The sequence below is a fragment of the Cervus canadensis genome, chromosome 13, assembly GCF_019320065.1.
Source record: "Cervus canadensis isolate Bull #8, Minnesota chromosome 13, ASM1932006v1, whole genome shotgun sequence".
Taxonomy (NCBI): Eukaryota; Metazoa; Chordata; class Mammalia; order Artiodactyla; family Cervidae; genus Cervus; species Cervus canadensis.
This window is the reverse complement of record NC_057398.1, coordinates 50510589-50523660: the sequence shown is the minus strand read 5'-3', so window position 1 is coordinate 50523660 and position 13072 is coordinate 50510589. Positions and strand designations below refer to the sequence as shown.

Genomic DNA, 13072 nt, shown 5'->3' with positions numbered 1-13072 from the left:
CAAGCCTATTCTTTTGCACCGGGGAGCAGATAAGATAGCACACGAGGGGGGACACAGAGAGGAAGAGCCAGGATACAAACACCCGGGGCCAGGAGGGGCAGGAAGGACCATGAACCCCACCCAGTGCCCGGGGACTCAGGGCTGCAGGACTGAAGCAGAGGCTCAGAGGAAGGGCCATTTACATTCAAGTTCATAGTCTCCATTGCTCAAGGTGTGCCACGTTAACATGTAGAGGAACTCCTATCACTCAATCAAATAAGAAAATTATTAAGCATCCACCAACTGAACAGCAGCATGCCAGATACTAAGGAAAACCATAAAATCAAGTCTCTTCTTCAAGAAGCTAACTATAATCTGGCTGAAACAGTGATGACTTATTTAAAAAATAACTTCCCAACTTTAATCCACTACCCCAGGTGAAAAACTGCCTTAAGAGTTTTGCCTTAAGACACAATCATAAAAAAAAAAAAAAAAAAAAGACACAATCATTTTTTGTTAATTAACAGAAGTCAATGTTTGTTTCAATCTCTAGAAAATATGAATTTCCAAGTTACTTAAAAAGTGACTTCCATGACAAGACAGAAAACTAGAAGGAAGAATTACTCATCATCAGATAGGAATTAAAAAAAAATAATCTCTGAGGGAATAAAGCAACAGAGGAAATATCATCTGACTTGTAAAACATATCCTACCATCTTCCGAGCATCTGTTTACTACATAATCAAAGAAAGACCTACAACTGGCAAGGTGAAGTGCATTTATAAGAGCTGATTTTTTTTTAACTTCAGAAGCATGTTTAATTTTGAGCAGACTTGGAATTTTCAGAGGACTCTGTATCAGATGCTCCCAACATCTTTGCAGTTTCCCAGGCTGAGCCCAGGTCCACATTTAGTGGTAGGAGCTCAATAAGAGTCCAAATGTGGCTACCTGTACTCGAGGTCTGCTTACCTCCAAGAGGTCCTAATCTCCTCCCAAAGAAAAGGAAGATTATCGACATATGGGTATCAAGTTTTCAAAGTCGCCTTGACTGAGTATGACCAAATGATACAATTTTTCAAAAACATCTTCAAGAAGGACCCTCTCTCAAAATGTCAACAGGCTGCCATGAACACTTGCTTTGGAACATCATGATGAAGGACCATCAATTTTGTTTTTAAAATTGAAAGAAAATTTAGAATTTGGAGGAGATGATTACAAAGATAACAGTAAATGACAAAACAGTTGTAGAACAGACCCAAAGAAGATATTGTTTTCAAGAGTAATATATTTAGGTGAGACAGAGACTAGCAAACATTGCCAGTCTTCAAGTAGCAGAAAGAACTGATCCTGTATCAATGCATGAGAAAAGCCACATGTTAAGAAATCAGCATTATTTAAACTGGTTTCCTCAATGTATCATTTCTGATTTTATATCCATGTGATTAGAGCTGTTCTTTGTATTCTGAAACACCAACAATAAAACAACTCCTCCAGTATTTAAGAACTAGCTGCTCCTTGATAATCCAAAAAAGACTATCCTAATTCAATAATAGGATTGAATTGATCCACCCATTTTCATCCATTAGAATCACTAAGAAAGTTTTATTTGTATGAATCGGTCACACCCACCAATTCAAGATCCACAGATCTTAAATATCTAGCAGCTGACAGAGCAGCTGATACACACGGACGCCTACCATCTGTTAGAGCTCGCTGTGTGTCAGCTCACTGCGTCACATGGACCCACATTTCATTTAATCTTCATAAGCCGTGGAGGCAGGTTATGTTCTCCTCACCTTGTGTGTAAGTATCTGAGGCTTGGAGGAGTCAAGTCACTCACCCACACCCAATGCCATCTGACTCCAAGGCTCTTAAAAATTACTTACCTCATTCCAGAGAGCATCTACCACATACAGGAGCTGGAAACTGTTGACCAAAATCATTGCTAATGATGGAACAGCGCGATTCTGCTCCTTCATCTCAGCCAAAAGCATCACCAGGTTAATGACCACCTAAAACAAAAGGGGCAGGTACAGTTCCCAGAGAGAAAGGTGGTAATTTCCAAGCTGAGAAAGCTGCAGACACACCTCACTGAGAAGCCACCATCAGTGATAAGACACACAGGAATCCCTTGCTAAGATGTACTGAGATGGACACTTATTCTGTGGTAGTCTTGCCAAAGACACAACCTACTCCAATCATGAGAAAATGTTGGACTAACCCAAATCTAGGGGCCCTCTTACAAAATGAGTACTCTTCAGAAGTGTCAAAGTCATGAGAGACAAAGAATGACTAAACAACTGCTACAGACTAGAGGATGCTAAGACCAAATAACAAACAAATGCACTGTCAGACCCTGAAGAGAATCCTGGAACAGGAAAAGGCCAACAGTGGAAAGACTGGTGAAACTTGAATAAGGTCTATGGATTTAATTAAAACTACTGTAAAAGGTGAATTTGTCATTCTTTTTTTTCTTTTTTTCCTTTTTTAACTGCTATTCTTGATAACTACATTATGGCTCTGTCAGACACCAACACTGGGGAAAGTGGTGTGAAGGAACTCTATTTTTGCAACTTTCATACACGTCTAAAATAAGGTAAAAGTACATTTTTTTTTAAAGGAAGAAAAATATATTTTTTCTTCATAAATTCATCTAAACTATTATTTTCTTACATAAACACAAACTGATATAATCAAAATAATACAAACTCTTTTAACATTTAATAACCTATAACAGGACATCTTAACCCTTTGGACTATATTTAAAGTAAGAAAATATTTGAAGTAGACAAATGTATGGAAAGTTATAATTATTCCTAAAAACATACCACCTATAAGCTCACTTCAAAATTGTCTACATTTCTTTCTAAATGCAAGACTAATTTGTACTACTGAATTGAAACTTAAAAAAAAAAAGACATACCCATCCAATCAATCCGGGACGCAATTCACAAAAGTACTTGAGATCAAAAGTACCAATCCGAGGGTTTAACTCCCGGCCAATGAAGAAATCATAGATGGCATTTCCTAAGAAGGGAAAAGTTTTATCCAAACGGTATTCCAAACCCAACTATGAGACTTTAAAACTGCACTGCTGTCTACTACCCAGGGTCACAATTCAGTCATCTCCCAGAGCCTGGCAAACAGTCAGGGAGGACAGGCAGGGGGTGTCGGTCCCATCTGGAAATATCCCTGCTGCTGCAGGCATGGGACCTATGGGGCCCAGATTCCTGGATTTTGAGGGAACTGGAGTTTTTTTTTAATGCAGACTCACAATTTTTAAAATAAGTCACTTAATTTTTTTTAATGTTCTTAAATATTTTAGGTTAGAATTGACCAATTTATAATCTCTATTATTTGATTTTTTTTAAAAAAGGAGATATACTGTTTCAAACAAAATATATGCCATAAATTGTTATAACACTAATGTTAACTGAAATGCTGTAACTTATTAAAATGTCTTACTGTCATCAAGTGACTAAAAAAGGAAGAAGAAACAAATAGGAAAGCATGAGGGGAGAATCAAATTTTCTTCCTTTTATTTTTCTTAAAATTATTTTTCATCTTTTTTTTTTTTTCCTATTTCTCATCTCTCATCAACTGAAGAAAGAAGAGAATTCTATGAAAGCCTAGAACTGGATGCTGGGGAGGCCAGTGGGGGTGGGAGGGCACGTTCATGGGAGGCACTCGTGGGACCCACACCGTCTAAGGCTGCTCACCAGAGCTGGCTGGCGACAGCTCGTCCCGGGGCGCTTTCAAAGCCCTGGCGTAGAGGTAAACACTCAAGCCCACGGCAAAAACAATGGCTGCAAGTGCAAACTGAAGGAAATGACGGTACACATAATAAAGCTCCACATTCCAGAAGAAACACGCTCCGACGAGGGCAGATGTCAGGATAAAAGCATAGAATCCTTTAAAATAAAAAGGGGGGGGTAAAAAAATTAATGTTAACCCCAGGGTTCACAAGAGATTTATACCATTATAATGCAACATTATACTAATAATAATAATGCAACATTATTTTTTAAAGCCTTAGTTTCATTATCCAGGCTAAATACACACAAGTACATGAACAAGCAGTGCCCTGAGGTTAGCAGCCTTCAATATAGATGCTACATCTCCCATACATACTTATAGTATGTTAATTAACAACATAATTATTAATAATAATAACATATTTTTCACTGTGAATAGTCATCTGCTTTTAATTAAGAGAGAGCTGAAAAGAGGTGCACCAAAATTTACCATAAAAGAACCTCAAAATTCACGTGGTCCAAACGCTCAGGCCTGAAGTCAAATGGCTAATTACTGACAGAGCTGGGCCAAACATACATTTTAAAGCCCTAGGGTAATCTTGGTTATAAATTATGAATATTTTTACTTGAAATAACTTATTGATATTGATCTCAAAGGACCCTGAATTGTACTCTATCTCCCAAACACAGACCTCAAGAGCCTGCCCTCAGAGAAGAGACCCCAACACAAATGCCCCCTACAGGCAGGACTGAGGGGACCGGCGGGCTGGAGACACCAGGAAGGGACTGCTGGGGCCCAGAGGCAAAGTTCATTCCAAAGTAAAAGAACCCACGAGGCCCCACGAGAGGAACCCCTGTCCTGAGCTAGCCCTGGTACAGCTCAACAGAGAGAGGCTGAGTGTCTGCTTTTTCTTCTGACCCGAGGAATAGTTTTCCTTTCAGGAGTCGAGTGTCTGCAAAAACTGTCCTCTAAGTCGTCAAATCGCATTTGGATAAAAACAGTCTAACACAGAAAAGAGGTAGATATTATAAGAATTCTGAAAGGGGGGTGGGAGGAGAGTTTAGGAGGAAGGGGACACATGGAGGCCTATGGCCAATTCATGTCGATGTATGGCAAAAACTATCACAATATTGTAAAGCAATTATCCTCTAATTAAAACAAATTTTTTTAAAAATTTTAAAAAAGAATTCTGAAACCAAAGTTTTTGTAAAGTAAAACCATCATCTCTAATTAACTATTTAAATCCACATTTTCCACATATCATGTTTACTCTAAAGAGTAACTCTGTAAAACATTCATTTAATGCTCATAAAATTTATGAATATTAAAAAGAATGGTAGATGAAGCAGTTTCTTGCTCTTGCTCTCTCACCTATGTGGATTAAATTATTCAAAACATCTTAGGACTCCCCTTAGTTTATAATGGTAAAATTTTATAATACTAGAGTGAGAGTAATCAGATGAGGAAATTTTAAAAAGAAGGATCAAGCAACTGCTCCAGCCACTGCCTGCATGCTCTGCCAGCTTCAAGCCCAGGACTACTGTGCTCAGCCTGGGAGGAGCTGTGCCTTCAAAGGGAAGCAAAAACAGAAAAGAAGAGCACTCAGAAGTAAATGGGTACCTAGAGAGAAGCCCACAAAATATAAACAGTGACAGACCTGATGGCAAGAAGTGAACACCACCCCATCCCTCCCCAGATTCAGCCTCACCGGGGAAACAAGGCATGGGGAGAAGGTGTGTCGGAGATTTTAACCCTGGTTCCAGAAGCAAGGAATCTGGTAAAAGTAAACGGAATATCTGACAGGAGCAGCAAAAAAGTGTTAAGCAACCACCATGGGTCAGGTGCTGAGCTAGGCCCGATGCTTTCCACACTTGGCAGAAGAGGCATCTAGAGTATCGCTGGCTTCCCCTCTGCAGCCCGGCAGAGGGATTTCCGATACAGTGGATGCTGGGTGAGCCACTGAGAAAAGCAGCCACAGTCAGACTGGTGAGAAGTGACAGGATTAAAACAGCCCAAGAATTAAAATTTATAATAATAATTCCCAAGGAAAGGAAAACAGTCTACTCAGTCTAGTTAAAGTGGAAAATCATTTAAGGATAACTACCCTATATATCCCTGGAGGAAAGCATGGCAACTCACTCCAGTATTCTTGCCTGGAGAATCCCCATGGACAGAGGAGCCTGGTGGGCTACAGTCCATGGGATCGCAAAAAGTCAGACACGACTGAGTGATTAAGCACAGTGCAGCACACTATATATACATTTATTTCTTAAGTTAATGAAACTTCATCAGTCTTTACACAGCAAAGGTGGGCTGATCCTCTTCCTCAGCACACACTCCGACCGCAAGAGGGGCTGGATCAAGAGGGACAAGGCCCTCTTATGGATGTTCAGTGAGACTTCCACTCCATCCACTCAGAGCTCCCAAGAAAGAGCGCCTCCTACAGGCCAGTCACTCTGCTGACACGGAGGGTACCACAAAGACACAGCCAAGTCCCAGCCCAGAAGCCACCTTCTCGTGGGGAGACCCCCGTGAACAGACAAGCACGCTGATGTCTGGAGGGCCTATCACAGAGGAAACTAAGGCAGGGCAAAGGAAAGAAAGGGACCTGAGGGCTTCTCTGAGCAGAGAGACATCAGAGATGAGGCAGCTGACCCTGGGGGAAGTTTTCCAGGCAAAAGCACTGAGACTATAGCCTAGAGATGGCCCACAGGCCACTGGCCAGAGCAAATGAGCAAGAATTCCCAAGAGCAGGCATGGCCAGGAAGCCCACATCAGAGTAGGACTTCACTACATGGAGATGACTCAGGATGATAAAATGCTTATGCAAAACTGCTTCAGTGAATGATGAATGCTATTAAGAAAATAAAACCGGGGCTCCCCTGGTGGTCCAGTGGTTAAGAATCCAACCTGGAATGCAAGGGATGCCACCAGTTTGATACCTGGTCCAGGAAGATCCCATATGCTGCAGAACAACTAAGCCCATACACCACGACTACTGAGCCTGCATGCCTAGCACCTGGGATCTGCAACTCCTGAGTTCACTCATTACAACAACTGTTGAAGTCCACACACCTAGAGCCTGTGCTCCAAACAAGAGAAACTGCAGTGAGAAGCCTATGCACTGCCAAGAGAGTAGCCCCTGCTCACTGAAACTAGAGAAAGCCTGCGGGCAGGAACAAAGACCCACCATAGCCAAAAATAAATAAGCAAATAAAAAGAGAATAAAACTGGAGAGAGGGAAAGAGTGACTGAGGGGCTTGTCACTCTACACAGCATAATTTTGACATACTGGCTGCAGGTATGAGCAGTTTATTTGCATGCCCTTTAGACTACTAAGAAATAATTTACTTTTTACTGCTCTGGTGCAATCAGCTTTGATCGTTTCAAAGAGTACAGCACCCAAAAGTCTGTGCTATCAAGGCATCAATTTGAGTCTTAAAAAAAAAATTACCATTTAATCTGTACTTGAGTCTTCTTCCATCAGTAAGAGGGGTTCCTTCTACAACCTTAAAAGAAAAGTTTTGTTTTTTAATTAAAAAATTTAAAAAGCACATCACTTTACCATGTGTGTGTGTGTATGTCTTGTAAAATCACCTAAATTTCAATATGCCCAACAAGGAGGATCATCTTTTGGTGGGAAAGTTTAGTAACAAGTTTCAAAAATCTTTGCAGCACGCCCTTTGGTGAAGTAATTCCACCTTCAGGAGTTTATCTCAAATACAAATCTAGTAGTGACTTCTCTGTGTACTCAGACTATTACAATAACCACCCTCCCCCAACCATCCCATGTCCCACCACAAGACTAGATGTGTTTTCAAAAACCTGTACATCTAGTTGATCTCTAGCTCAAAATTCTTCAATGACTCCCCACTGCTTACAAAGTGGAGTACAACTCCAGCACCTCACATTTGTGCAGTCCTTTCAATCAGGTTCAACCCCACTCACCCAGTTCACTATGGCCCATGTATTTGATGGCAGGAACTCATATACTTACTTGTTCTGCTATTTATAAATATATGCTCACCCAGTTATTCAATCATTTCATGTGATTCTTTTATCTCCAATAAGAGACAGTGAGCATGTTCACTGGACCATATCATCCCTTCATCTGGATCACCCAGAGCATCCCCATATAAAAGGTACTCAAGAAACACACTTGAATGGGATGAGTTAAAAAGTTCACTTGCCCAATGGCAACTAAATTTGAGTCCCCAAAATATTCAGAAACAGTGCAATTCATTATAAATTGTAAAATACTAATATGGTATCATTTGTCTTCAGCCAAACTACTATACTCTTTCATTAGCTATGAAAGGGAACCCAGTAGAAATGTAATATCTGTTTGAGATCACAGGATTAGCAAAACCACATGCTAATTTCAAATGATTCTTATCTATTAAAGGTATCTAACAACTCCTATGTTGGGTTTTAGTCTGTGAAATATATATATGTGTGTGTGTGTATATATATATATAGAAATATATTATATATATTATATAGTTCTTTAGAAATATATTTACATATTATATGTTTAAATTATATATATTATATATTTCTATATATTTCTAATATATTTCTAAATATATTTCTAATATATATTTCTAAATGTACTTATTTAGAAATATATACATATATATGCTGCTGCTGCATCGCTTCAGTCATGTCCGACTCTGTGTGATCCCATAGATGGCAGCCCACCAGGCTCCCCCGTCCCTGGGATTCTCCAGGCAAGAACGCTGGAGTGGGGTGCCATTGCCTTCTCCAATGCATGAAAATGAAAAGTGAAAGTGAAGTCGCTTAGTCGTGTCTGACTCTTAGCGACCCCAAGGACTGCAGCCTACCAGGCTCCTCCATCCATGGGATTTTCCAGGCAAGAGTACTGGAGTGGGGTGCCATCGCCTTCTCCGAGGTATTTAGTTAGTTAGTTAGTTAGTTATAAATAAATAAATATAAACCCCATCAAAACTGCTCTTCTCAATAAATATTATCTAGTTGACCTCACTTTACCTAAGTTTGTCTGAACTTGTGGTTTTTACTGTAGAGTCTTATTACAAAACTACCTGAAAATTCACATCACAAGAATCCTCTCTAGGGTCAATGTTATGGTGAGGTATCAAAGTATTTAAAGGTTGCAGCTCTAGCCTCCTATCACTGGCATTCTCCAATCCCAATAAAACTGATCCTTTCATTTACAGACAGTTGGCAAACTTGCAAAGCCCTAAGAATAAGATCTTTAAATGAATTATTTATTCATTAAGGAATCTCATGTTCTTTAAATATATCCAAGTAGAGGATCCTACTGAAAGAAAAAAAAAGACTATACTCAGCACTGAGGACAAGTTTTAAAGACACTGCATGAGTTTGAAGAGAACATTCAATGGTCCAGATAACAAATTTCTGAGATGAAAATTAGAAAACTCATATTTTAAAAACTAAAAGAAGCGGACTAAAGTCCATTGAGCTCAGTAGCTTATCAACTGATAATTTAAAACTCTGCACATGAAATGACATATAGTGAGAGGAAACTTTTTTCTTCCCCAGCAACCTCTGCTATTACTCAGGCTATTTTGCAAAACAGCTTATTCTTTTCTATTTGGTTTGGAAAGTTACACAAGAACCGTTAATCAGATTCTTAAAGTTCTGCTTGATAAGCAAGTGTTACAGAACACAAAGAGTAAAGGTTTAACAAACTAAAATTTCCAAACTTGGGTGGTTACGACCATCGACAACTTTTAACCTTAAAACTACTATCAATATCTTCACATAAACATGGGAGTGAAAGGAAGACCATCTCATTACACTACGCCCCAACAATACAACCTTACCTTTCCAATTGGCAGTAAGTGGAACAGAGCCTGAAGAAGAAACCAGAGGAGGTAGGCCCCAAAGACTCTGGTTTCCCATAAATCACCCAAAGCTGGCAGTGGAGGTGGGAAATTCAGAAGACTGGGCTCTTTCTGTTTACACATCAACAGCAACAGGAAGAGGAAGGCCGGCAGGCCAAGCATGATGAGAAAAACACCTGTAAATAATCAGTGAACATTCAAGGCTCTTATTTCAACCCAGGCTAGGTTTTTTTTTTTCAAGAATCACTTGAGTTTCTAGTGAAGGTCAGAACTCAAGTCTGGCTAGCTGTTTGAAGCCAATGTCTAATGCCCCATGAGATAGTCCTCATGTCCACCTGTTACATCTTCTGGGAAAGCAACCACGGGCATAAAAGTGGTAAAAAAAACAACACACTCCCAGCACTGAAGAGCTAGATTCCACCTCGGAAACCAACTTCTAAAACATTCAAAATCCAACCACAATGGGAGTAAATATGTTGAGATTCCAGCAATCTGAAGACTGGAACATCTAAAAACTATCTATCAGTCTAATCTTTAAAAAACAAAAAACTTTATATCCCTAAGTCTCTAACAATTAAAACAGTATCACATTCAGGGCTTCCCTCGTGGCTCAGCAGTTAAGAATCCTCCTGTCAATGCCGGGGATGTTGGTTCAATCCCTGATCTGGGAAGATCCCACATGCCACAGGACTAGAGCTTGTGCCCCAAAGCCCTGGAGCTGCAACTACTGAAGTCCATGCCCCTCGAGCCCGCGCTCCGCAGCAAGAGAAGCCACTGCAAAGAGAAACCCAAGCATGGCAGCAAAGAGCTGCCCCTGCCCACCACAACCAGAGGAAAGTCTGCACAGTGATGAAGACCCAGCAGGGCCAAAAATAAATGAGTACAATTATTTTTCAAAAAAACAAAAACCAGTACCACATTTATGGAGCATGCACGCAGACTGTTAAGCAATGTTGGACACCATCTAGAGTTATAACTTATAAAATACAAAGGAGTTAAGCCATGCAGAATTTTGAACTATTTGACCAAGAAGTCCTTTCTTGGTATAACCTCATAAAACCTCACCAACTCCACCCACTTAATAACTCCAAGCCTCTGAACACTTCAGATCTTTGACCCTCAAAAGCAACCTGTCTAGCAGGTAAGGTAGACACCATGACCCCATTGGAAGCATACAGCTTATTCCCAGTGTTACTGCCAAGCCAGGCCCTGGCACCATGGTCTGATTATTAGCAGATTTCCCAATCACTGATTGTTCACTGTCCTTCCTACATACAACTATCATGCCAACCTCCCCTTCGTCACTTTACACTTCTTTGCTCAAAACCTATTAAAAGATCACTAAAAGTTTTACATACAGCCACAAGGACACCCTTTCTCCTCTATGATAACTCTCCAAAATGCTCCCACTCAGGCCTTTGCACCTGTTGTTCCTTCTAATGAAAATTCTTCCCAAGCTCCTACCAGGCTCACTACCTGGCTGCCTGCAGGTTTCTTCAGAGAAACGCCTTTCCTGCTCACTTTATAGCAATGACCACTGGCCCACCCTACCTGCCCTCCCCAGGCTGATTCTGATGCCTACCAGGTACTCCTCCAAACTCTAAGTCCTTCGACTGTGTGGCTGTCACTTCTGAGGTTCTCAACAACGCAGGTCTTTTTGTGACAACTTTTTCTTCCTTCGAATCTACTTCTTTTAATGTGATCTCTTCTCTTCTTGCACGAAGGCTATACTGTGTAGGTACATAACTACTCTCTTGTGACAAATGGAATTTTTCCTATTTAAAAAATAAAAAGTATTAAATATCTATAGTCAATAAGTATCATGAATGCTACCACATTAACTAATTCAGTATCTTAATATAGCCATATAAACTAATAAATTTGTTAAATTATATTCAGTCTTTTTTTTTTTAACTTTTTATTTTGTGTTGGGGTACAGCCGATTAACAATGTTGTGATAGTTTCAGGTGAACAATGAAGGGACTCAGCCATACGTCATATACATGTATCCATTCTCCCCCAAACTCCCCTCCCGTCCAGGCTGCCACATAACCCTGAGCAGAGTTCCATGTGCTATACGGTAATAGGTCCTTGTTTGTTAACCATTTTAAATATAGGGTGTACCTGTCCATCCCAAACTTCATAACTATCCTGTCCCCGGGGCAACCACAAGTTCATTCTCTAAATCTGTGAGTCTCTTTCTGTTTTTTAATTCAGTTCCTTTGTATCATTTCTTTTTAGATTCCATACATAAGGGATGTCATACGATATTTCTCCTCTGACTGACTTCACTCAGTATGACAATCTCTATGTTCAGTCTTAATTTAAGGACAGAATTTTAGAAAAGATTCTAGGAAACATGATGGTTTTCAATGCGCTTCTTTAGAGAAAGTCACTTTAACAAAGAAAAAAACTGCCCAAGAGATAAAACGAACCATTTCATACCTGTGTGGTTTTGTGAGGTATATCATTCCTCTCGATGCGCTCAGGCTCCCCATTATATCTGTTGATGCTATTTCCAAATGGCTTCTAAATTGAAGAATATAAAACATTTTAACCATAAGAATGGTAATTTAGCAAAAGGGAACATGATGGTAAAAATTCAGTATTGTGAAACCAAGCAATAAAACCAATCAAACATTTTCACAGCCTGAACTCAAGAATTTCAGCCTATTTTTGCTAAAAATGAAATGGAATAGAATTGACTAGAATTTCCCAATCTTCAAAAGATTGGCTCTGAGAGGTTTCTATTGCATTGGCCAAAGAGTTCTTTTGGATTTTTCCGTAACATAACATCTTTCATAAAATGTTTCATCTTTTAAGCAAAATTAGACTAAATCTTATAATTTCACTATTCAATAACAGATACTCTAAATAATAGGAAATGAAGAAATAGTGGGTACTTACAGAGTACTACTAGTAATCTGTGAACTGCCTATTTTCTCAATTTCATCTACCTCATTTTTATTTAACCTTACATTTTCTCTCCCTAATTCTCTTTTCTCAACTCAGCCTCTTTCCCTGAATGTCATTCTCTTTAAGCAGTGGAAGGAATTTCTTATTGATGGTAAAAAGGAAGGACTTAAATTTACAAAACATTTTTCAGCAATGTATGGCTGAAATCTGTAACTTTGCTCCTTTAAAGTCATAGACAGATTATACTGCTAATAAAGCAATAGGAGGAAAACAAATTAAAAAAATAAATATATCCTTTGAAGGGCTAGCTATCAGAAGACAACATTAATAGAGGACCAAGTTCTAGCTCAAATCAAGGTCTAACTGAGCAGTGACAGCATTCAACATATACTCGAGTTTATCAAAGTGCCAATGAGCCACTTAGCAGTGGTTTTGCAAATGTACAACATGTAATCCACAGCAACCACAGTGTAATCCTGTAACACCGCTAGTCAGCTGACCCTAAACTGTAATGATGGCAAATTGACAGGGTATCCACGCTGAGGCAAAATATGCAAATATCACAATCAGGA

At 39.5% G+C, this 13072-nt stretch overlaps 1 protein-coding gene across 1 annotated transcript in view; it reads right to left on the bottom strand.

The window, feature by feature from the left end:
- The window catches only part of LBR (lamin B receptor), a 28689-nt gene that overhangs the window by 6550 nt on the left and 9067 nt on the right, over positions 1 to 13072 (bottom strand). Inside the window, exons 4-10 of the mRNA XM_043485576.1 lie at positions 12030 to 12113; positions 11167 to 11359; positions 9564 to 9760; positions 7190 to 7244; positions 3699 to 3890; positions 2903 to 3006; positions 1866 to 1991 (exon numbers count right to left, since the gene is read on the bottom strand). Of these exons, the coding sequence (XP_043341511.1) occupies positions 1866 to 1991; positions 2903 to 3006; positions 3699 to 3890; positions 7190 to 7244; positions 9564 to 9760; positions 11167 to 11359; positions 12030 to 12113 (951 nt within the window). The remainder of the gene's footprint in view (positions 1 to 1865; positions 1992 to 2902; positions 3007 to 3698; positions 3891 to 7189; positions 7245 to 9563; positions 9761 to 11166; positions 11360 to 12029; positions 12114 to 13072) is intronic.